Source organism: Hippoglossus stenolepis, chromosome 17 (genome assembly GCF_022539355.2).
Source record: "Hippoglossus stenolepis isolate QCI-W04-F060 chromosome 17, HSTE1.2, whole genome shotgun sequence".
Lineage (NCBI taxonomy): Eukaryota > Metazoa > Chordata > Actinopteri > Pleuronectiformes > Pleuronectidae > Hippoglossus > Hippoglossus stenolepis.
In genome coordinates this window covers 9,108,969-9,133,818 of record NC_061499.1, presented here as the reverse complement: position 1 = coordinate 9,133,818, position 24,850 = coordinate 9,108,969, and the positions used below count along the sequence as shown (strand labels likewise).

General features: G+C 40.8%; 2 protein-coding genes across 2 annotated transcripts; both read left to right on the top strand.

The window, feature by feature from the left end:
• Window positions 1–890: 890 nt before the first annotated feature.
• Window positions 891–5,395, top strand: sf3b4 (splicing factor 3b, subunit 4). The gene is made up of 6 exons (XM_035183791.2): window positions 891–999; window positions 1,908–2,036; window positions 2,167–2,709; window positions 3,282–3,446; window positions 3,722–3,874; window positions 5,079–5,395. Exons 1-6 carry the CDS (start codon window positions 966–968, stop codon window positions 5,228–5,230), a joined length of 1,176 nt encoding a protein of 391 aa, XP_035039682.1. The 5' UTR covers window positions 891–965; the 3' UTR covers window positions 5,231–5,395.
• A 1,421-nt stretch (window positions 5,396–6,816) lies between these two features.
• On the top strand, window positions 6,817–24,780 carry LOC118124801 (synaptic vesicle glycoprotein 2A). Its single transcript, XM_035182947.2, has 13 exons — window positions 6,817–7,178; window positions 12,378–13,103; window positions 13,213–13,393; window positions 14,343–14,494; window positions 14,850–14,983; window positions 15,112–15,201; window positions 15,531–15,638; window positions 16,365–16,453; window positions 16,540–16,704; window positions 16,793–16,926; window positions 19,408–19,614; window positions 19,705–19,864; window positions 20,659–24,780. The coding sequence occupies exons 2-13, from the start codon at window positions 12,494–12,496 to the stop codon at window positions 20,840–20,842; spliced, it is 2,214 nt and encodes a 737-aa protein (XP_035038838.1). The 5' UTR covers window positions 6,817–7,178; window positions 12,378–12,493; the 3' UTR covers window positions 20,843–24,780.
• The last annotated feature ends 70 nt before the right edge of the window (window positions 24,781–24,850 follow it).

The following is a 24,850-nucleotide window of genomic DNA, read 5'->3' as shown; positions in this document are numbered from 1 at the left end:
AATTATATCACAATCAATCTCTTGCAGTACAGTGTACTGTTGCTCTACTCACTCCACACCACTGTACAAATATTCTAAGCACTCAAGATTCAAATTCTTATCCATGACAACAACCACAAGCAGCCTGAGTCACATAGGAGAATGATCACCAGCCACACAAAGAACAAAAAGTCCTGCAGCAGATGGTGGAGCCCCCCACAGTCTGATCTCAACTTCATGGAATCAGTGTGGGATTACATGAGACTTCCTACATCACACAAGAACTTTGGCAAGACGCTTGAGACCTCGTACTGTAACGTGTACCCAAATAAACAATGTGTGCAGTGTTTGCTTCACCATGAATGATGTGATGAACCGTTCATTAGTTTTTGAAACCATCCTCACTTTACTTTAACAGGCAAACTCCTTATTCTCTTATATTTCACTTAAAGGCCCATTTTTATAAGTGAGCATTCTCAAGGCTTAAGGAATTCAACTTTCATTTTAATCTAATTTTACCAACTCTTTTCAATGATTTCCTAATGTTTTTTTTAAATTTTTTTTATCTCATCTGTAACATTTTTTATCTTGTATTTGTGCCAAAATGTTGTCTATTACTGTGTTATCTTTAAATTGCTTTAATTTAAAAAAAAAAAAAATTGTTTGCCTTCTATTATTTATTTTTAAGTTGTAAAACAACTTGGAACTGTTTGTGCTATTTGACTTTTATGATTATTATTATTATTATTATGATTATTATGATTATTAGTAGTAGTATAGTAGTATTACTATTAGTATCACTAGTAGTAGTATTACTATAATTATTAGTATTATTACTTGAGGTATCTTCCTGTATATGGTAAAATGTGTTTCCTGCACCAAAATAAAAAAATGTTTTAATTTATATTTAGTTCCGTTTCCGGTAGGCGGCGCAGGAAGAGGCGGGACCTCAGTTTAACACGCTCGTCCTCCGTTGTTCATTCAACATGGCAGCGGGACCAATCTCAGAAAGAAACCAAGGTAACTTCTCCATTTAAATCCACGTTTCATTCCGTGGTGCAGCTCGTGTATGAACCTGATCGTGCGCCACACTGTAAAACCTCCAGCCCGGTGGGTTTAGCGTCGTTAGCCGCCGGGTTAGCGAACATTTATCAGCGGCTCGATCACATGGAAGTGTCCAGTCGTCGTTAGCTTGCTTTGCCGCTAATTTAACCATTTAAGTCGAATAACTTGAATTAAAATAATCTCACATACTTGCTGCTGAGGAAGTCAGACGTGGCGATGGTCTTTCTAATTGATTTGTTAACTGTGGCGGTTCTTGTTGTTAGCACATCAGAAGCAGTGCTACGCTGTGGTGGCTAGCAGTTAGCCTATCAAGCTAACTCAACATAGTTGGAGCTGACGCCTCCTTCTGTTTAACTGACTAAACAAATGATCAAACCTTGATTATCATTGTACTCAGATGTTGTTTTGTCTCGTGTGCTTCTACATAGTATGTGTTGAAGCTGGGGCTGGAGATATGCAGTCATCAGTGTTATTATTATGGGTGTTAGGCCAGACTCTTTCCATTGTCATTTTCATGAGCTAGTGTCAGAAAAATTGTATTATCTATTTCATCCTTAATAAATACTATAAAAACTCATCTTATTATAATATTAAAACGTGACAATATGTCTAAGTTCTATGAGACTGCAAAAGTCCAATTAGTAGTTAATAACTTTACTAAAATGTAGTTGTTTACTCTGTTAAATGCTAACATTAAGTACAAAGTACACGGTTTACCTGAGTTCAAAGTTATTCCTTGCACTGTATTAATTTGAGAGAAGAAAGAGTAACTAACATCTCGTATGCATCTGAATTGACTTGTATTTTAACTTTTCTCAGAAATACTTACACCAAGTTTAATTTCAAATTGTAAATTTTTTCAGACGCCACTGTTTATGTGGGCGGCTTGGACGAGAAAGTATCGGAGCCGTTACTATGGGAGCTTTTCCTGCAGGCTGGTCCTGTGGTCAACACACACATGCCCAAAGACAGAGTCACAGGCCAACATCAGGGTGAGTATCGACCATTAAGAAATAAACCTTGTTGTTGTGGAGATGGCAACATGTCTGACGTGGAAGAAAAAATACTCATTTAGCCAAATATATAACAAATATGGGGCTGAACGTTTTTCTTTCTCCTCAGGCTATGGCTTTGTGGAGTTCCTCAGTGAAGAGGATGCTGACTATGCCATCAAAATTATGAATATGATAAAGCTCTATGGCAAACCAATTCGAGTTAATAAGGCATCGGCGCACAACAAAAACTTGGATGTGGGAGCAAACATCTTCATTGGCAACCTGGATCCAGAGATTGACGAGAAACTGCTCTACGACACATTCAGTGCCTTTGGCGTGATCCTCCAGACGCCAAAGATCATGCGAGACCCAGACACTGGCAACTCCAAGGGTTATGCTTTCATCAATTTCGCCAGCTTTGACGCATCAGATGCCGCCATTGAGGCAATGAATGGCCAGTACCTGTGCAACAGGCCCATCACTGTGTCCTACGCCTTCAAGAAGGATTCGAAAGGAGAGCGACACGGCTCGGCTGCAGAGCGACTCCTGGCTGCACAGAACCCTCTCTCCCAGGCAGACAGGCCTCACCAGCTGTTCGCAGACGCTCCCCCGCCACTGACCGCTCCGACACCGGTCCTGACCTCAATGGGAGCTGGGATGTCCATGCAAGGTATGGCTGAACGAGAGTTGTTATACAGGGTAGATGTCAACGAGTGGAAGATGTCCTTCGTTTCCATCCTTTTCAGTTGGACTTAATTTACCTGCACTGTTCATGTCATGTGGAACATTTTAAATTATCATCGAAGAATGAGAGAGCCACTACTTGACAATATCAGGGCACGGCCTTTAGAAAATATTATATGGTGAGGTGTGTAGTAGTAGTATCTGTATACTATATATTATACTACTAATATATATATATATATATATGTATATGTAGTCCCTAATTTCCTCTTAGATACAGGATAAGGTTGTTGCTGGACTCTCAACCAGTCAGATCCAACATATTTTATGTATAACAAAGGATAACATTTCTGCTGCAAAACTATTCCCACCTTGGTACAAAGACACAATGTGGTGTCAAAGTCTTACATCTAAATGTTGAGCATGTGTTTATTTTCTTTGGTTACGTTTCTTCGGGCTGTAACCAGCAATATTTGTATTTTTATATGTCAGAGTCAAACAGCTTGTTGTAATATGAAATTATAACTTACATTGTACATACAACTTGTTTCTGTGCAGGCATGCCACCCCCTGGGTCTTTCCCTCCTGTTCCACCTCCGGGATCGATGCCTCCATCAATGCCCCCGTCTATGTCCATGTCTCTAAACGCAGGGGGCCAACAGGGTGGTGGCGGTGGACCTCCACCCGGACCACCACCCTTCCCTCCAGGCAGCATGCATCCAGGTAATGACTTGTTAACTTAAAAGATTTGTTTCCATTGTGGCTGCCAATGGAAAGTTAACGAACTGCATTTTGAAAACGTTTACAGTGGAGCTATTTGTCTGTAATTTTACATAATGAATGTACTCAAATCTGGGGATAGGGAAGGAGGGTATGAACTTGTGGTTTAGAGGAGTGAGATGCCATCTAAAGGCCACTACTGGGTCATACTGAATTCATAGCTGGATATTCCAGCAAATGTTGTAAACACCACCCACTTCATTGTTTCTGTCAATCAGGTATGCCTCAGATGCCCATGCCTCCTCCCGCTCCTCCTGGCATGGTGCCTCCTGCTCCTCCAGGATCAAACCAACGGGCACCGCTCCCCCCTGGCATGCCACCTCCCCCGCCTATGGGCATGCCACCAAGAGCTCCATATGGACCTCCCATGGGTGAGCGTTGCGTTTCTTCGTATTTAAATAAAAGTGTCTTAAACCTCACTAACAGAGAATGGAAATTTGAAGGAAAAATCCATTTGATTAAAAAACGACTCAGTTCAGTTTCTGTAAAAGAACTGAGGGTCAATAACCTTCCTTCCTTGTATCTGTATTATGCAGCCAAATAGCGTTACGGATTTGTAGTATTGATGCATACCCATGTTACCATGACTACCATGACAAATTGGCTACTGTGGATAAGCCTTCTATTGATGAACCAAATTGTGTTGCTCAGCCGTTGAACAGCTGAAAAGACAGATGACAATAGTGAGGGATAGTCTTGTGTCCTCTATCAGAATAGGTAACAAGAGACATGAGACACCGATGAGTTATTTATGGCTGATGTGGAGCTTTTAAATGTCCTGAATTTCTGTAAAAGATAAACAGTCTGGTACAAAATGATCCCAATTCAATGTTGTAACAATTTTTTTTTACCACAACTCTCTTTGTAAAATCCTAATTCCATTTTCTTTCTTCCCTGGTGGCTCCTCCTCGTCTCACCATCTCCTCGTAAGTTTTTACATCACATTTAAATGTCAAGAGTATTGAAAAAGCTTGTTTAGAATTTATACTAATCTTTAAAACGTTTAAGTAGCGAAGAGGAAAGCTGCTACTTGATATAGTTTCTGTGCTTTCGTCTCATCTTTGGTCATAAATTGTAATCTTAAGATTCAGCAGGCCCTCATTGCACCATCTGACACATCTCACAGTTGATATCATATCATTCAGCCCGACACAAATTCTCACACAGTGTGAAATGGAGGCATATTTGATCTGCAATATCCGTTGAGAGCTTTGTGTAACATTAATGTAAATAAGATGTTTAATGTATGATATTGTCAGACCTGAAGTAATGAGTCAAAATTTGATCATGGTTCAGAATATGATTTTGAGAATGTGCCACCACATAAAACCCTGTTTAAGCAAGGAGAAAACATTTATGGAAAACCTTAGTTTACCTGAATTGGATGGGAATTTACTATAATTAATAATTATACAATAGCTGAAGGTTTTCTGATGGTTTTCGGCATCATAATGAATTGTTCCCTGGACTGTTTCTTAACGTAGAATCTCTAAACTGGCCATTATTCACCATAGGCAGGTTTTTTCTCTCGTTGTGACCCCTCTTTGTCTTTCCCAGGTCCTCCTGTGCCTCCAGGTATGAGAGGTCCTCCTCCCATGCCTCCACCCGGCTACGGAGCCGGTCCTCCACGTCCACCTCCGTTTGGCTTCCAGAGAGGACCCCCGATGCCACCAAGACCCCCTGGTGTCCCACCACGCATTCCTATGAGAGCACCCATGCCACCCTAGTCCTCCGCCGGCGGCAGAAAAAGGAGTCTCTTTTTGCTTTTTTATTTTTAACATCTTCAGATCTACTCAAATTTGTTATCGCCAGAATAATTTAACCACCTGTTTGTATTTCTTTGGTCGTTGTACAGATGAAAGACCTTTTGGTGAATAAAGTTTTTAGTACAAGTTTTGGATCATTGGACTTTTTGTTTTATTTCTGTAAAACAGTAGGGCTCAAATTCCCTCTTCAATAAATGTAAAAAATATTTGATTTCATCTTTATGCACTTTACAAAGGATGATGCAGCAGAAATTTAGCAGAGTGCGCAGGTGGGCTGCTTTGTGTGGGTCCATCCTAACCAGTAGTTCTATCTTTGTGCTCATTTTCATCTGCATTTGTTACTTTGTTAGCAGGATTACACAAAAACTACTCAACCAAATTCCATGATATTGTGTAGGCATGGGGCATGGCCGTAGATACATTTTCTTAAGCATTGCAAGATGGGGTATTTTTCAACATTTTTGTTGATTTCTCGGAATGATTCATGGATCGTGATGAAAAAAATCTGGCATATGTAGAGGACTAATATTTGGTGGAGATTCTCTGGATCTAGTGAGTTTAAATGTGGTTTATTAAGGGAACTGTTTGGCCTCGGTGGAGGTATGAGCTCTCTTGAGTCTTCTCGTTATAGTTATTTTAATATACTGAATATTGCTCTAAAAAGTACTCACCTGGATGTACTACTAGTACATTTTTTGGTCGGCCAGCAATTCTCAGTAAAACGTCATGCTACTTGATTGTGTTGGTAAACTGAGTAGCACGAGGATTTGCTGTCAGAACACAACAGATCAGATACAGTGTTTTGGACTCATCAACAATAAGGAAACATGATCATGTTTGTAACACTGAGGTAAAATGTGCTATATTAGGTTAATATGTTAAGTTTATAACGCACCTCCTTAGGCAACAATATCAATGGGTTTGAACACTCTGCAATTAACTCTACTTTTACATTCACCATTGGCACAAGAAGCAGAATCCTGAGCAATTTGTCTTGCTCCATTATTTATGACATTGCTCCGCAAAGACGACATGAACACACAGTACAAGAGTTTCTTCATCTCACACCATCCAATGAAACCTGCAGCTTATTAACGACCACAGGAATTTGTCTCAGGCTTGTTCTTGTCATAAGCATTGGTGAATTTTTAAAATACATCTTCACAGTTTCCATCATATTCCTCCCAGCTTGGGCCGTAAAGACAAAGATCCTGCTACACATTATATATAAACGGTACGTGAGAGGTGCTTATCTCTGTGTCAGGGAAGCCTCGTGTGTCTTGTTGGCAAAGACTTGATGCAGTGAGAGGGATCAAGAAGATGGCAAGTGGTTGGCATGGCAACCGGAGTCAGGTGTGCTGGCACGTGTGTGTGCTGCCTGTGCGCACGATTTTATTTCTAACGTGCGTTATAATCGTGAATTGGTAAAAATCAGATGAAGGGGAAATTGAGGTGTTTGGGTGCGCATGCGTGAGAGGATGCACATATATATATATATATATATGTAATTGATGAGAAATGCGTTTGCAGTCATTTGATGCGCAAACCTCACATGAGCCCTTGGATGCGGAAAAAGCGTATAATTAGCTAAAAAGGGCTTTTGGCGCAGATCTGCACACAATCTGCGCAAAACCCCTCCAGATATGAAGGCGTTTATGTGCTCCTGAGTGTTTTTTATGCATGGGGGGAGGGGACCCCTGCGCATCACTGAGTGTGTGTGGATGGATGGATGGCGTGGTCTTCTCTCTCTCTCTCTCTCTCTCTCTCTCTCTCTCTCTCTCTCGCCCGCACAGCATCATCACTCGCTTCGCAGCAACAGCCTCTTACGGCTTCATCCTCCTCCTCATCCTCATTCTTCATCACCACCATCTCCGCGCGGAGGAGGCACCGAGCGTCGCAGGAACTGAAGGTGAGATACAAAAACCCAAATGTGGGGACCGATGGCGGCTGGGATTCTGTTTGTCTCTTTTATTATTTTCTTCTCCGGTATTAAGACATCATCACGAGGAAGAGGTGATGGGCGTGTTCTCCTGTCGTTCGGCTTCACACAGCAAACGGGATCGATTTTGTGAATCGAGGCTATATGTGATTTAATCCGAGTCGTGACCAGATGCTGATGTTGGCTGAGATTTCTAAGAACGAGGGACAGACGTGAGGGAGCGAGCACACAAACCGGCTATTTATCATCAGGTTCCTGTTTTTAATGCTGTCGGATATTTGTGGTGCTGTGTAATCGACGAGGCCTCCCCCCCCCCTCCTCTGATCATCATTGAAGACAATTGTGAGCCGACTGGATCCTTCAATTCATTCATCTTCAATCAGACTCCTGCTTTCACATTTTCATGCTATACCCACATAATTGCCATTTATGAGAAATAATCCATACATGAAGCTCATATTAAAACAGGCCTGTTAAAGCAGAATAAAAGCTCATATTAATGTTTTCCTTTTTGGGGTTGGGGGTTGTTTGCCTCTCTTGATGCGATGCTATCTTCAGGTGTCCCTGTTATTCAGCACGACATTTGACTGATAGAAACCTCCCCTTGCTTTAATAAGCTCTCGTGCATGTGATGTGATGGCTATCTGCTCCGCTCGGCCTTGGAAGCAAGTGGTAAACTGACGCTGATTGATTTTTGAACGAGGGTGAAAAGAAAAGAGAAAAGGTTTTTTTTTTTTAAACAGAGACCAGGGAGCAATCATTCTCCATCCTCCATCCTCCTCTTCCTCAGGCCTTCCTCTCTCCCCTCCACTGACAGGGCTGTGTGTGTGTTGCAGGCGGCGTGGGGCCGTGGAGATGCTGTCAACTTGACAGCGAAATGGGAATGGATGGGATGAGAAAGTGTGGAAAGTGGGCTCTAGGCTTTTTTCTTCGAGTCTGACGAGTCTTTATCTCTGTGGGATGCACGGGTGTAAGAAACCAAGCCTCTGCATGCACGACTAATGTTTGCACTCCTGTTTAAGGGTTAAAATTAAAGATCCATTACGAGCGTTGTATAAGATACATTAAAATGACACAAGGACATTTGTACCATGTAAAAAACTAGAATGTACAATAAGTTGTTACTTCAGCAAATATGTTTTTAATCTCTATAAACAGATTCTGCATGTGAATATGGAGAATCGGAAGCTTGCTGGTTAACATATCTAGTTTGACCAATCACGTTTGAGCAGGCTTTGCAGGTAAATAGTCCCTGTGGAGAGGAAAAGAGGTGGAACACATTGACGGGAATGCATCGACTATGAGCTTTTATATTGATCTGCATTTATATTTAAGATAGCCGTTAATAGAGATGAGCCCAAATGCCGTCTGGACCTAAAACATCTTCAAAAAGTGTCACTGCTTTTGTTATTTGTGGAGAAACGTTGGACTCGTGTTATGAAAGAAACTAGTCAGGCTGTAAAAGAGTCTTGGTCCAGAAATCCGCTGTCTACACCCAAAAAAACCAAATATGCCCTCAGGGGCTAATTCATGGTCAGACGATAGCCGAAGACTGACATGTTTTCAGTCACTGTCTTATCCTTTTCTCTGTTTTATTACATTATTTCTAAATCTCTCCATCTAAAGGGATGTGTAGTGTGTCTGTAATATGAATTAAACGGCCTTAAATGTCTATTGATTTACTGTGGTTGGTATTTAAGATTGTTCCTACAGAGACTCATTATTTTTCACTTAATGATGAATATGGACCTCGAGCTTTGGTTTGTATGTTGTGCATCTCACAGTGTTAAACAAAGTGATCCGCATCCTTTCACTAAGTTTCTTGAAAGTCTGTCGAGTTGTCTTTCTGTAATCTTGCTTATAAACAAACACATCAACCAACCAACAAATGGACCGTAGTGAAAACCTTGGTGGAGGTAATGACACATGGGGCATTAGTACAATTTAAAACAGTTGTAGGTGCACTGGGATGTAGCTTCATCCGAGTCACTGTTTTACTTTTTTTTTGATTGAATCACAACTGATATTTTGACACGTTGCAGCAAGTGTTAAATAATAAAATTAAAGATTGGCTGAATTCCATTTAGCTGCTTCAGTTTTATGGGCCCTGCATTCGTATACTGAGAGATTTAAATAGAACTGAACAGTGGTTAATAATGTTAGTTACACCTGTGCTTTCTCCACCATTTTGCCATCAGGCAAAGTGAGAGAACAGGTTGAATATGAGTGTGTGTGTGTGTGTGTGAGTGTGTGTGAGTGTGAGTGTGTGTTTTATGGCTTTAAAACCAAACGGCTCTGACGTGTTTTCTCGTTCGCTCACGGCTCCATATGCTGGTATTATTTTACACAGGCTCGTGTGCCTGTGTTTTGGGAGCGATGGTGATTACAGGCCTGTAAGTGGCTCCATCTGAGACATCATTAGTTTAGACTCCCACAGTTTAGCCCGGCCGACCAGACCTGGTGGGGCTCCGCCGGTCTGTGCCAGTAAATCTGCTCGTCCCGCTGACACTGAAGGATCTGCGGCCTCATGATGAGACTTGATACCCCAGTTAAAATTTAATGCAATACAAATGAACCATGTGTTTGTATTGAGCAGGATACGGATGGTGGCGTACGTCTAAGTAGATCTAGAGTTGAAGCAAGGACTGACGACTATTTCAGTCCAACATTTACGTCCTGTTTTTGAGGATACACGCCAAATATCTTCTGTTAATGTTTAACATAGTGAGTATCTTTAGGTTTTAGACAAAATGGGTGATTTTAGGCTCTGAAATAGTGGGATGGACCTCTATCACTATTTCCTCACATTTTACAAGATAAATGACTAATTGTTGAGGAATAATTGGTTAAATACCCCCAAAAATCAATGATCTTTACTCCCTTAAACATTAGCACTTCTTAAATTAGATCTCTATTTTATAAAAACTGTGTGTCAATCCCATACTACTTTTGACTCACTCATTTACAGACACTAGTTTTTCCTTTATCTGCACCTTCAAGCAAACAAGGATGCAATTTTACTGGTGTCACCGATTGAATTCATTGCAGAGCTGAAGCCCTGAAGACAAACGTTCCAATTCACTGTGGAGGACAAGACGGTTTTAGTTTCTTTTATATCTTCTTTAATCTTTCTTTAAGGAGCTGATTAACATTAACATTTTCTCTCCCTGCTCAATATTTAATGCTGAAACTCCCACGGAGGACACTCAGTCGCCTATTTGTCCTAATTTGGAGATTTTAACAACTTCAAACTTAAGAGCCGTGTTGTCCTGTTATTACTCATGGCCAAACTTACTGTCTAGTGTTAGTCCAAAAATCCATAAATAAATAAAAAGATAATGACGGAGTTCAGTAATTCTCCATTGGAATTATATGATGGGAGTGTAGAGATAACATTTACAGGGAATAAAAGGTTGACATTTGAATGCAGGGAGAAAATGAGTAAACCCCGTATCTGTGGACTTGTATTAAATGCTTCGTATCAACCTTTAAACATGTAAAGCTTCGTCATCTCTGTTAGAACCTGTCAGACCCTGTTCTGGCCACAGTGAGCTCTGCAGAGATGTTTCTCATAATCCCCTGTCTGTTGTTTCCCTGCGCCGCAAATTCAAACTGACATGTTGTTTTATTCCACGCTGACCCGAGGCTCACAGAGTCTTAATACACAAACATATTGATGTGGGTCTCACCACTGAACTGTACCAGTCAGGGGATTTTTATAAGTGTTCTTCAGGATAAGTGTTTTTTTTCCAAAGGGGAGACGTGACACTGCAGCAGACACGTAAAATGGACATCAATTTGTAGCGTCTTCTCAATTTCAAGCTTCAGTCGTTTTTAGTGCACATCGCCTCTCCACCCGCAGTTGTTCACTTTTTCAATTAAGGAATGTTTCGTTTGATTAATCCACGACGTGAACTTCTTTCCATAATGTTAGTGTAATATTTTTCAAACCTGACATGTAATGCCTCGGAACAGTCACAGATTTACAGTGTAGTGCAGGATCCTGTGAGCAGCCTTTAAACGACTTAATGAAGAGACGTCAATGTGCTTTATCGGATGAAAACATAAACAGCAAAGTCCTTACAGTGATTTCATCACGAGCTAGTGTCTCATCCTCTGCATCATTATCTCAGTAACATTAGATCCGAGTCATGGTGATGTGCTGTAGCTCTTTACCGTAAAACAAGGCATTCGAGGCACCTACGCAACAAGGGCATTAAAAATCAGCCTTACTGTGAAAGCCTCGATGTCTCTTCCTGTTCGTAAGTTACTGCTCCGTCCTTCTGTGACTCAGCAGAGAGCACATGCCGGGCAGATATGGAAATGCAACAGGTGTAGTGTGGAAAGGCTTGTTTGGTTAGCTCGACGAAAAAAGAAATATCAGTTCAAAGACCAATTGGATGAGACATGAGGCCGCAATAATATTAACATATATAGTGCTTTAGCAGTTTTAGGGGGGGGAGACAATTTTGTCTTGGAGATGCTGTGAGGGACGTTTTTTTCCCACAATCAATCAGTCAATCAGTAAAATATCCCAGGCTGTGTTAACCCTCCAAAATATCCCATTCTCATGTAGTGTATGAACATTTAAATGTGGTACTATTTAATCAAACTGGCATGTTAATGGGTTTAAGTGGAATTACGTTTTAAATAATTGCATTTAAAGAGTCAAAAAACCCGAATGATCAGTTCAAACAAGACAATAGGGATGGACGTCAGGCTCCTTGCTGGAGACGTGTTAACTCCCACCCCTTCTCATCGATATGTACAAGAAACCTGGATGTTTCTTTGGGGAAGTTGTTTCTCTGTGCTGTCGTTTTGGGGTTTTGTGTGTTTTCATTGACGTTTTGCATCCCTTCCTAGTCATTTTGTATCACTAAGAAACACAAAGTGACTGCGTGTTTCTTCGTTGTCCTTTTGTGATTGTTTTGCATCTCTTTGTGTCTTTCTTTCTGTGTTTTGCAGTAATTTTCAATCAATTTCTTTGTGATTGTTTTGTATCTCTTTGGGTACTGTGTGTCTTTTTCTGGATGTTTGATCAGCTCTCCAACAAGAAGTGTTCACAGGTCACCAGTAATGTGTAGTGTTGCTTTTCCTCCACATGCCTGGATGATTTCAGAAAAAAATTTAAGGTTAATTGACAACTTTCTATTTCCACTTTCTCTCTAGAAAAGAAAAGCCTGTTGTCAGCCGAGCTCTTCAGATCTCTGAGGTGTATCCTGAACGTTCAGGAGGCCTCTTCACACAACGTTTGACCACCTTTGCGTCAACTGAACCTTTTTGAAATGGAGGAAGGCTACCAAAACCGGACTGCCTTCATTAAAGGTGCCAAAGACATTGCCAAAGAGGTCAAGCGGCAAGCCTCTAAGAAGGTTGGGCGCTCAGTGGATCGGGTGACCGATGAATACAGCAAGCGCTCCTACAGTCGCTTTGAAGAGGACGATGACGACGACTTCCCAAGACAGGGCAGCCAGGATGGAGGTTACTACCGTGGAGACAGCCAGGCGGCCAATGACGATGAGGCCGGCCACAGTGACTCCACAGAGGGTCACGATGAGGACGATGAGATCTACGAGGGCGAGTACCAAGGAATCCCCAGGGCCGAGTCGGGCAAAGGCAGCCTGGCCGGTGGGCCGGGCTCCGTGGATGCCGGCTCTCAGCAGTTCAGAGATATCGGGGCGTCCGAGGCCGAGAGGAGGAAGGACCAGGAGGTGCTGGCTCAACAGTACGAGACCATTTTACAAGAATGCGGTCACGGGAAGTTCCAGTGGACCCTGTACTTTGTGCTGGGGCTGGCTCTCATGGCCGATGGCGTTGAGATCTTTGTGGTCGGCTTTGTCCTCCCCAGCGCTGAGAAGGATATGTGCCTGTCTGAACCTAACAAGAGCATGCTGGGTAAGATACTTACAGGTTACTGTGTGATCATTGGGTTTTATATGAAAGATACAGCTTTTATACTGCATTTAGATTAGTAACTCATATTTTATTTGCTCTTTCTCCTCAGGTCTGATCGTATATTTCGGGATGATGGTGGGGGCTTTCCTCTGGGGGGCTCTGGCTGACCGGATAGGCCGTCGGCAGTCTCTTCTTATCTCGCTCTCCATCAACAGCATCTTCTCCTTCTTCTCCTCCTTCGTCCAGGGCTACAGCACCTTTCTGTTTTGCCGGCTCCTCTCGGGTGTCGGGTAATTGGAAAAATTAATTCTTCTTCCATCTGGGCCGGTTTACTCTCGTCTGACCTGTCAGCTGCGTCACTCTTCACTCTTTATTTAAAGTATTCTGTATTGTATAGTATACTACACAATCTAGTCGGAAAACACAAAAATACAAAACTTAGAAATTCATTTGACGTGATAACTGAACTATATAAATGTAAAATATATTTAAAAAAAATTATGGAATTTTATATAGATTACCAGATTACTAAAGTAAACACAAATAAGTGGTGTAAGACTATGGTATAAAAAAATGTATCAGCAAAATATCTATTTCAAGAATATATATCACAAAATCAATATACTAATCTTCCAAATGATACAATATTTTTTTGGGATTGATCTGATGCATCAAATTAAATCATTTTAGGGTTAGCAGAGGAAGGATGTTACTTTTAAATGTATTATAAGTTTTCAATCTTCACTCTCTTCAGTCTTTACATTATTAAAAACAGCAGCTTCTCTGGTGGAGCCAAGTGACAAATTGAGATTCTGAAGTCGTTTCCCTCCGCGCTTAAATCAATCCCCTTCCCACCGAGCCTCTGGGAGTTAGTTTTCCACCACAGTGATGGAGAAACACAAGTGAGGAGAAATCGAAAGTAACTTTAAAGCTTCGGTGACCAAACAAAATTATAGTTTGGAGGTTGGTGACTCAAGCGATGGTGCCTCCACTAAACCCTTGATTTGCTCTGACTCAGAAGGAGTAATAGGCTCTCCCCTGTGGTATGTGTCTGTCATGTCCATCATACAGTTATTTAAAGTAAACCAGTACCTGAGGTTCTCAGCCTATCTGGAAAACTTCAGGAAAAATGTCTGGGGTTCAGTGCATGTCTGAAAGCAGATCAATGTGACAACCTGAACTCTGTATGCATGTCAGGATTTTTCTGCTCCTGGCTCAGTTGGTTTCTGATCTTTGCAGGATCGGTGGATCGATTCCCATCGTGTTTTCCTACTATTCCGAATTCCTGTCCCAAGAAAAGCGCGGCGAGCACCTCAGTTGGCTCTGCATGTTCTGGATGATCGGGGGAATATACGCATCGGCAATGGCCTGGGCTATTATCCCACATTACGGTGAGTCCAGTCACATGTCGCTGAAATGATAAGGTTTATGGTTGGCTACTTCTGCACTGATCCAAACTAGCTGATCATCCTTTAACACTTAAATCACAGACATGGAAGTGGTGTCAATCTTAAAGAATAGGACTAATAGGCATATTTCCCAGAATGTCAGAGTATATTCTTTGAAATGTATCTTTATTATCTCTGGTTTTGGCAGCAGATGGTAGGAAAATGCAGGTTCGAGTTCATTTGTGGGCAAACGTCTGTCCACAGACACGGTGCTTCATGAAGATCGGCAGTCTGACCTTCTCCGTTATTGACTGAGGTGTAATAAGTTCTGAGAGTTGCTTTGTTTTTGTCTCCCCAGGATGGAGTTTCCAGATGGGCTCAGCGTATCAGTTCCATAGCTGGCGTGTGTTTGTGTTAGTGTGCGCATTTCCGTCTGTTGCTGCCATCGCCACCCTCAGCGTCGTGCCAGAGAGCCCACGCTTCTACTTGGAGGTCAGCGAATGTGTTCGCTAGGAGTTAGCCCCTTGCTGACAGTTGTGGCCGCCTGTGCTCATATAACATGGCTCCTAAAAAAAAATCAATAAAATGTGCTGTATGACCTTTATTTTTTCCTCAAACAGAACGGCAAACACGACGAAGGGTGGATGATTCTGAAGCAAGTTCACGACACAAACATGAGAGCAAAGGGACACCCAGAGAAGGTGTTTTCTGTAAGTATACCACAACAGACATGAAACTACTCTCCTGGAACCTACCTAATGTACTTTCCTTAAAATCACTGAACAATAATGGACCCTCACAGCAGGAAATCCAAACAGAGTTTTCCGGACTGTACATTTATGGGGGAATAAAACAGAATAGCTAAACAGAGTTTATGATTAAATGGCTCATGTGTAACCTTATTATAAGGTACATGAGAAAATTTCTCCTTTACTCTGATGCCCAAACAAAAAAAGCAGCAGGGGAGCAAACCTCTGGAAAGCTCAGTGGCTAGAAAACCATGACATCTGGTTGATGGACTTTTTCTCCTTCATCCCAGGTCACCACCATCAAGACGGTGAAACAGATTGACGAGTTGGTGGACACTGGCACCGACACTCCGGTTTGGAAACGCTACAGACTGAAGATTATTAGCCTCTCCCAACAGGTGACTGAGGCTGAGGGAGGAAAACAAATACAACGTCATATTTTTGCATTACCTGTAGATTCTCCCTACGCTATTGGAAAGGAAGGGGTATTTATTTAGATGCAATGTACAACCTCACCACTAGTTGCTTCTTAATCCAACCAACGTGGTCCTTTAAAACGGAATTAGGTCAAACTAACTGAAACAAATACCTTTATGTTTTCTGATAATTGTTAGTATTTATATGTGTGACTAAATCAATGGCATTGATTTTACCTTTGCATTTGGTTTTCATGCGTTTAAACTTGTTCCTTTTTATTGTATTGTACATTTCTGCAGCACCTTAGTGCCTGATTTTAATTTGCATCCAGCCTACATTGTGCTACACACACATCTACAGCCTCCATCTTCTTCTGAATCTGCTACTGCACCGCCTACCTAACGCCTACTGAGAAAAGCCTTGACAATAAGTACATAGTTTATCGAAGACAGAGACATTTGTTAGTAGGAAATTATAAAAAAAAACCTGCATGGCTATTATGTTGCATTTAAATGTTAACTTATATTCATAAAGATAATTCTAGCTTTGCAAGTTACATATTTCTGCTCAGGAATATCAAAGGAATATCATATCATATAATTAAAGTAAGAGCTTAGCACTGTGCGTCAAAATTGTCATTGGATCAACCATAAATTTATTTATAGTTTGAATCAGGTCTTCCTCACCTTCCTGTTCACATGTTTCAGATCCGGCAAAACATCCTCGCCTGCTTCAGCCCTGAATACAAACGGACTACCTTCATGCTCATGGCTGTGTGGTTCACCATGTCTTTCAGGTAAACTTAAGACTCATAGAATCTTTGCTGTTGCATGTTCACTATTGATTCTTACTCAATTCCGTTCTCGACCCACAACTCTGCAGCTATTACGGCCTGACGGTGTGGTTCCCAGACATGATCAAGTACATCCAGAAGCAGGAGTATGAATCAAAGACAAAGACCTTCACCAAGGAACGAGTGGAGCATGTCACTTTTAATTTCACACTGGAAAACCAAGTGCATAGCCAGGGACACTACTTCAATGACAAGTGAGTGCGGTATTATTAGATGTAATACCACTACATATAAAATGTGCAGATATGAGACTAAAGCTGAAAAATGTTTCCTGTTCACCAGGTTCCTCAACCTGAAAATGAAATCCATGGTGTTTGAAGACTCTGTGTTTGAGGAGTGCTACTTCGAGGACATCACCTCCACACACACCTTATTCAAAAACTGCACCTTCGTTGCAAGTTTGTTCTACAACACAGGTAAATATCCATGGAAATACATCATTAATTAGAACTTTAAATCAATTAATGGTTTACGTTTTCGATTAATTTTTTATTTTTTATTCAGGAATTTAATTTAATTTGAGCTCAAGTTTTAAATACAGATTCTAATTATCACAACTTAAATTTATTTCAGCTTGAATATGAATTTCAAACCATTTCATTTTAGCTTAAGGTAAAAAAAAAAACAACCTCACAGCAGCTCAGCAGGACTGTCACCATAGTAACACTCTGATGCTAGTATCCCCTGGTTACGCTGCTGCAGAGCTGTTACCGTAGCAACGTAAACAAATTCAGGCCATATTTTTGGAAGGCAGAGTGATTGGATTGGATGTGAAACAGTGCTTTGAAAAACAGATGTGAAGAATATATCAACTGGATACTCAGATCCAAAGCTCTTTATGATACTAAACAGACAAATTTGTTTTCTTATATTATGTCTTTTATTCTGGGTCTCAGCATCAGTGTCCTCTACACAGTACCTGTTGATGTAACAATATTTGTATTCTAATATATAAAAAATAGCACTAAGTAAGGGCTTTATCTTACAGTGTTGTTTTGTCTATCTTCTCTTTCTTCTTGAACGTGCCTGCGTTTTTGTGTTTGCTGTTGTTTTTATCCCTTAGTTAGACCTTCTTAAGTATCTATAGTTCATTTACACGTGATCTGCCCCTGTACCCAAACATGCACAGAAAAGATGGATGTATTGACAGAAGCCCTGAATCTAATTTTGTTATGCCCAAGCTGTATTCAAAGGGGCAAATGGACTGCTTTTATTAAGTGCTTCTAGTCTTGACAACCACTCAAAGCACTTGAAGTCATATTCACCCACTCACACACAAACAGCTTCTATACTCAGCACTTTTGTACCGCACATTATTCACTCTCCGACGGAACAGTTGCAATTTAGGGTTTAATGTCTTGCCCAAGGACACTGGCATATGGACTGGAGGAGCTGGAGATCAAACCCTCTACCTCCTGATCCACGGCCGTGGTCGCTGGTGTGTTTTTGGTGTGTGGTCTTGATTACTGCTTATGAGCCTTTAAATCGACATGTCAGATTCCAATCTGGGAAAGACATCTGAGAAACTGGAAAACTCTTCCACGTAGCTCTCCCTCCAGTTCTAAGCTTTCACAGATTTAGTTTTTGAACATCTCCGGTCCAACAATCACAGCAGCACTAACTTCTCATCCCTGAAGCCACAGATACATTATTCTGCATCCAAACTTTTATGATCATTCAGCACTTTTTTTTAATGCCAGAGTCTCTTTAATGAAACCAGCTTTGGTTATTGGAAGCAGTTTCAGTAGAGAATGTAATCAGGCTGTTTTCAGCAGCAGCAGACAGTGAGGTATAAACAGAATGTAACAGGCTTCGTAAGCTCGAGGAGAAGTTGTTTGACCTCTCCTGACATTTTCAGTTGTTTTCCTGATTCACTGTATATTTAAAGAAGTCTGGAGGAACAAAAAGGATGAAGTAGTTTAATCTGTTTTTATGTTTTGAACTTTGATGAGAAACAGATGCTGACAGAAGATTTGGTTGTGTGGTGGCTGTATGTCCTGGCTGCTTTTGCAGGGAGATGATTTGTATGCCGTCTCTTTGCCCTTTAGGAAAAGTAGTCATTGATGGTTTCAGAAGTTGGGGGGAAAAGCAGTGAAGTCACAAAATAAACCACAAAACCAGCAGATTCCAAGTGCATTTTTAAAGGAGACTTATCATGCTCAAATTCAGTTTCATAAATTAACTTTGGGTTGTTACTTGCATAGGTTTACATGCTCTAATGTTCAGAAAACACATCACTTCCCTCATAATGTCAGTTACTGCAGCTCCTCTTTTCATCATCTGTCAACCACTTCCAGCATGTGAAGGAAATATCTGCCTCCACTTTACCCTGTTGGGGGGAGTGCCAGAATAGATGCTACTCCTGCATTGGGCAAATGTGGGGAATCCCCTGAAGTATCGGCTGATGTTTTCCTTTATCTCAGACTCTGGGCTTTTTAACTTTTCAGACTTTTTACACAAATAAACTTATTCAACACTCTGGAGGAAAGAAAAACTGAAAAAGCATCACATGTCTCCTGCAATGTTCCAGCTTCAATTCATATGAAGTTACACGGATGGAAACCTGATATGATTAAGAGCATTGTCTTTTCTAGAAGAACGGTAACTGTAAATAAAGACCTACTTAATTGTTTTAATTCTTGAAAACATGCAGAGGTGGTAGAAGTATATTTTCAGCCCTGAGCAGTGTCTGCAACAGCCTCCATAAATAAGACCTGAGGCGAAACACACAGGCGACTTCTACACGAGTAGAATTTAGACATTTCCTCCTCTTCCCTAGTAAAAATTATACCCTTACATTTATTTATCAGCTTCCTCAAAGATTTATACACATTTCTAATCCTTGGATTTAATATTTCAAAGTATTAACACATGTTTTTATCCCTTTGTTTCATCAGATTTGTTCAAATACAGGTTTGTCAACTGCAAACTGCTCAACAGCACGTTCCTCCACAACAAGGAGGGCTGCATGCTCGACTTCAGCGACGACTTCAACAATGCCTACATGATATACTTTGTCAACTTCCTCGGCACACTGGCAGTGTTGCCTGGCAACATTGTGTCGGCTCTATTAATGGACAAAATTGGTCGTTTACGGATGTTGGGTGAGTAAATCTAATCCCTGCAGGATCATTCACTCTGCGCCCATAGAGGCCATTTAACTTAATGTCACTGTGCTTCCTCTCCCCGAACAGCGGGATCCAGCGTCATTTCTTGTATCAGCTGTTTCTTCCTGATGTTCGGCAACAGTGAGTCGGGGATGATCGCTCTCCTGTGTCTGTTCGGTGGCATCAGCATCGCCTCGTGGAACGCCCTGGATGTGATCACAGTGGAGCTCTACCCCTCGGATAAAAGGTGACGTGACAGCAGCTTTTCCCTCAGAGAAGATCTTATTCTGTGTTGTCTCATGAAGAGACCGCACAGCTGACGGTTACACAGCAGCTACCTGTCTGTAATTCTCATTTAAACAATAGATATAGCAATTATTTAATTATGTTTTCATTTTGAATTATGACAATTTAACGTAGGTTTTTATTAGTCATGCTGATGTTTTCCTACCAATATATACATTTCTTTTTAATGTATTTCTATTTCTGTTATATTGAATATATATTATTGAGTTATTTTATGATTTGCCACATGAGTAGCATTTAAGTCCATTCGAGTCTGGTTTGTAAACCTACTTTTGGATTAATAACTCACATGTTATGTTAATATGCATATCTTTACAACATGGAAACTGACAGATTTAATTGTCGGTCTGAATAAGACTGAGGCTTTGCTTTTAATTAGATCAGCTTCAGACTGAAGCCAGAGTCCATTTCTGCTCTTGAGTAAAATATCCCTCGGTGATGGTATTTACTGTCTGACATTTTTACCACTACAACAACACCATCTAACGTATTGCTTTTAACACATCGTTTTATTTGACTACATGGCTACACACTTCTTATATTATTGCTCTGAATATTGAGGTCATAAGTTGATGTGATTTAATTAATTTGACCACAAAGAGGTTGCAGCAGTAGAAATGTAGTAAAATCCTCTTCAAACACACACTGAGGACGGATCAGATGAAAGTAATTAATCAGTATTGTTAAAACATTTCCCCTGTGTTTCTCCCTCTCTTCCTGTCTTCTTGTCTGTAGGTGCACGGCCTTTGGCTTCCTGAATGCTCTCTGCAAGCTGGCGGCCGTCCTGGGCATCAGCATCTTCCAGTCATTCGTCGGCATCACCAAGGCCGTGCCCATCATCTTTGCTGCCGGCGCGCTCGCTGCAGGTAGTTTCCTTGCAACCAAGTTGCCTGAAACGCGAGGCCAAGTGTTGCAGTAAAGCAGGTGACCAGCAGAGGGCAGGAGAGTACAGCTGGAGTGTGTTTTGACCACTAGAGCCCAAACATTCCTGAGAGCTTCAGCTGCTGCCCATCACACACCAACAGACTGCCCCCGCCCCCACCCCCCCCATTGTAAGCCCAGAATCCTCTGAAATATGGATCGCGTCTTTCAAAGTCCCAACAGACCCACAGAGATTAACAGACGTAGAGATAAACACCGGTGTCATGGTGACACGACTACATCACTTTATTTCAGCCACCAGGTAAAAAGAAATCTGATCCTTTACGGACGTGTAATACTCACAGGCTGATGTGGTAGAGGTGGAAACGTGCTGTTATGATTTAAAATGCCCATAGATCTCCCCTGAAAAGACAGAGTGGTCAAATGAAACAGAAAAAAGGCAGATTTGGGGGAACGTGTGCAAAGATTTCCAGATGTATGTGATTGTGTTTTTATTTCTCATCCGTCCACAGCCTCAGTGACTAGTTTTCAGTGGTGCTTGTTTATTAGAATTTCCTATTCAGATGCTCATAGACGTGTGTGATGAATAGTTTTTTATTTTAAAAAAGCCCTCAAAATTAATTTCAGGTTGATTTAAATCCCTCTAAAAGCCACAATGACCCCCCTCGCCAACTGCTGAGCACAAGTAGAAGATTCACTCATAAACAAAGAGTTGAACTCTTCCTGTATAAATCCAGTCTGTTCCTCTTTGTAAAGCCTCCCAACACTGGTGAAGTTACATTTCACAGGATTCTCAGTTGTAAATGGGAAAAGTTTGATCCAGTTCCTGAGTGTTCAGTGTTAAACGTCAAGTGCTAAATGTGAGAGCCGATACAAAAGCATAATAATTGATGAATTATTTGCGTGTGTGTGTGTGTGTGTGTTGTATGTGAGTGTGTGCGATTGCTTATGTACACGTGTGATTTATTCCTTTAAGCACCAACATTTCCTGCGATTCAGTGCAGCCACACTCTTCAGTCATTTGATCCAACAGCAGAATGTACGGAACGGCGGTTTCATAATTTTAGGCTAATTTCTAAATATTATATATTTAATATTTCTCATGCAGTAGCTGAGGTGTGGTGAAATGCTTGATTATGTTTTCAGCTAGTAGTATCTTTTAGCATCACTGCACTGACTTACTGTACATGCAGGATCATTTTTCCATCCCTCATGCATTGCAGAATTAATCAGCCTTAAAATGACACTAAACAAGGATTTAGTTAATTTTGACCTTGGAAATAGTAGTTATGCAAAATCAAAATTTTAATCAAAGTCCTGTCACCAGGCCTTTTTCCAAAGCTTTTCAACTTTACCTTGCATAGTTGTTTTACGAGAAAGAAAAGCTCTGAGAAAAGTTAATCATGGAATTTGATGTAAGATTTTTTTTGTTGTCATTAGTCATTTAATTATTTTGTCTTTTTCTGTTTGGCCTCAAAACAACAAAAACATTTTTTTAATGCTCCTCAGACATCATGACATGACGTCATTGGCCTCATAAGCACATATCAAATGGGACCAAAAGAAGAATAAGTTGTTTAAAGGAGTCGGCTTGATCAGGCAGAGAAACAAAGATTACAAAGTCACTCGTCCAATTTATTTTAAGGGCTTAATTGAAGGTGTTCAGTCATTCCTCCACTCAAGTTATCAAACGTGCTCCTGCATGATACTGTTCAACCGTCTTTGATAGTATCACAGCTACTTTACAGATTGTCTGTTGGAAATTTGATCTCAATTGGACACGATTACTCCAGAAGGGAAGATAATTGAGTTGTTTATACATATCACTACTTCGGTATTATTTCTCCAAAGGTGTACATCAATATGTGTGCTGACAATCAGTGATTGAGTACATGAGTGGTGGTGGTGCTGCCGCCTGGTGGAGAGAAATGTTCTGCCCTAAAGACGTCCTCTGGATTGTGTGTGTGTGTGTGTGTGTGTGTGTGTGTGTGTGTGTGTGTGTGTGTGTGTGTGTGTGTGTGTGTGTGTGTGTGTGTGTGTGTGTGTGTGTGTGTGTGTGTGTGTGTGTGTTTGAGGGAGCCTTTGAAGGATGAGTTGGACTTTTTGGGAGTACACTTATTCACTTTGGTTAGTGTAGCTTAGCACAAAGACTGAAAGCGGAGGGAAACAGCTAGCCTGGCACCTAGTCAAACACATAATCTGCCATAAAACCACAACTTGTTATTTTTACTCTTTTATATTCTTTGTACAGAATAAAGAGACGTGATATAACATCTGTTATGTATCTTTTATGATGTTAATTTCTGATAGAGCCGGGCTAACAGTTTCCCCCTGATTCCAGTCATTATGCTAAGCTATGCTAACTGACTGCTGGCTATAGCTTCATATTTACCGAGTGGTAGCGATAGTATTTCCCAAAATGTTGAACTCTTCCTTTAGTATTTGCAAATGTGGATCACATTCTGAGGATCACATCTCTTCTTTGCTGTTTGTGAGTCTTCAGTGAACAACGTTGTTCCATGTTGTGTGTCGTCTGAGAGGCAGTTTGGATGTTGTTGTTGTCGTTGTTGTTAATGTGCGGGTGTGTGCATGAGACTCTTAAATTGTCTGTCACGTATTTTTCTACTTTTTCTGTTGCGGTATTTTCATCCCTGGGATGAATACAGCTCAGCTGGGGACCACAGAAATATATTTACAATAACAGAAGATAAAGAAAAAACTTAATGCAATATATGCAGTGTCGAATTTATTTGTGTTGTTCTTCATAATAGACTCTGGTGCTCTTTTGCTGAAACAGTTCAGTCTTTAAAACGAACCCTGTCAAAGGAAACCAGTCTCGGAGAAAACGCACGTGACCTGTTCCTCTGTTGGGAAACACGGTGGAAGGATCACATCTTAAATCAAGACAACTTCACCCTCCGCTCCTTCTGTATTCAACCGATTGTGACGCATGTTTGTATCGTATTGTCTGACTTCTTGGACGTCCTGTATGCCAGCCGTTATTTTGTCTAAAAGCAAGAACTTGTGTTTTCATTGTTGTATGATGACATAGATTTGTTGCTTGCAGTGATTGTTCTTAATCAAAGTGGGGTTCAAAATTGGTAAAACTTGAGTATGTGTTTCTGAAAGTCAGTTAGTGGTGACTGTGCTCCTTGTTTACCTTGGACCCAGGTAACTCTTTAATATAAATATATATATAAACTGTATATGCCTGAATTTTGTGGAGGAGGATGCTTTTACTCGTGCAATTCATCTTGTCACAGAGCTGGAGAAATGGCTTTGCTGCTGCTGAAGTGAAGGGAGCTGAAAAATGTGCACAAATTAAGAGCAAAAAGTAAAATTTGACACAAGCTCAATTGTCCGAATGAGTCTATTTAAGAGGAGGAAGTGAAGTGGAAGTGAAGGGGAAACAGGAAGTGAGCGTTTAACTCAAAACTCATCAAAAGAGCATCCTCTGTCAAGAGCTCCTGTCCAAAATGTTAAAGTTTACTATTTAATGTTGACTATGTGTAAAATTTACATTATGTATATATATATAATATAATATATAATATATATATACATACATTAACACACACACACATATATATACAAACTCTGCAAAGGGCGGTCTGATAAACGGACAGGGGACTTTTCATGGCACGGCCTCTGGTCTCCTCTCAAGAGCACACGGATCAGTCCTGAACGAATCCCGACAAAAGAAAAAAACAGGACCGGCCCGATGCCAGAAAACAACTCCTTCCTCTGCAAAGAATTCTTCACCGTCGCTTGGACTGAAGGAGTGTCTGTTTTTTTCTTTTCTTTAGTTTGACTCGGATCTGTTTATTCAATGATAGAAGTTCTACTCTAAATGTGAGTTCAATTCAGAAATCAATGTACTGTGTGTAGAAACTGTAGATGTTTGTACGTGCAAGTATGGAATTTGTGGAACAAAAGATTCAATTCAAAAAAAAAAAAAAAGAAGAGAAAAATCTATCGTGTGTTGTCTTTGTGTTTTGTAAAATGAAGACTGAACATCTTGGTAAATTCAGTATTTATTACTTCT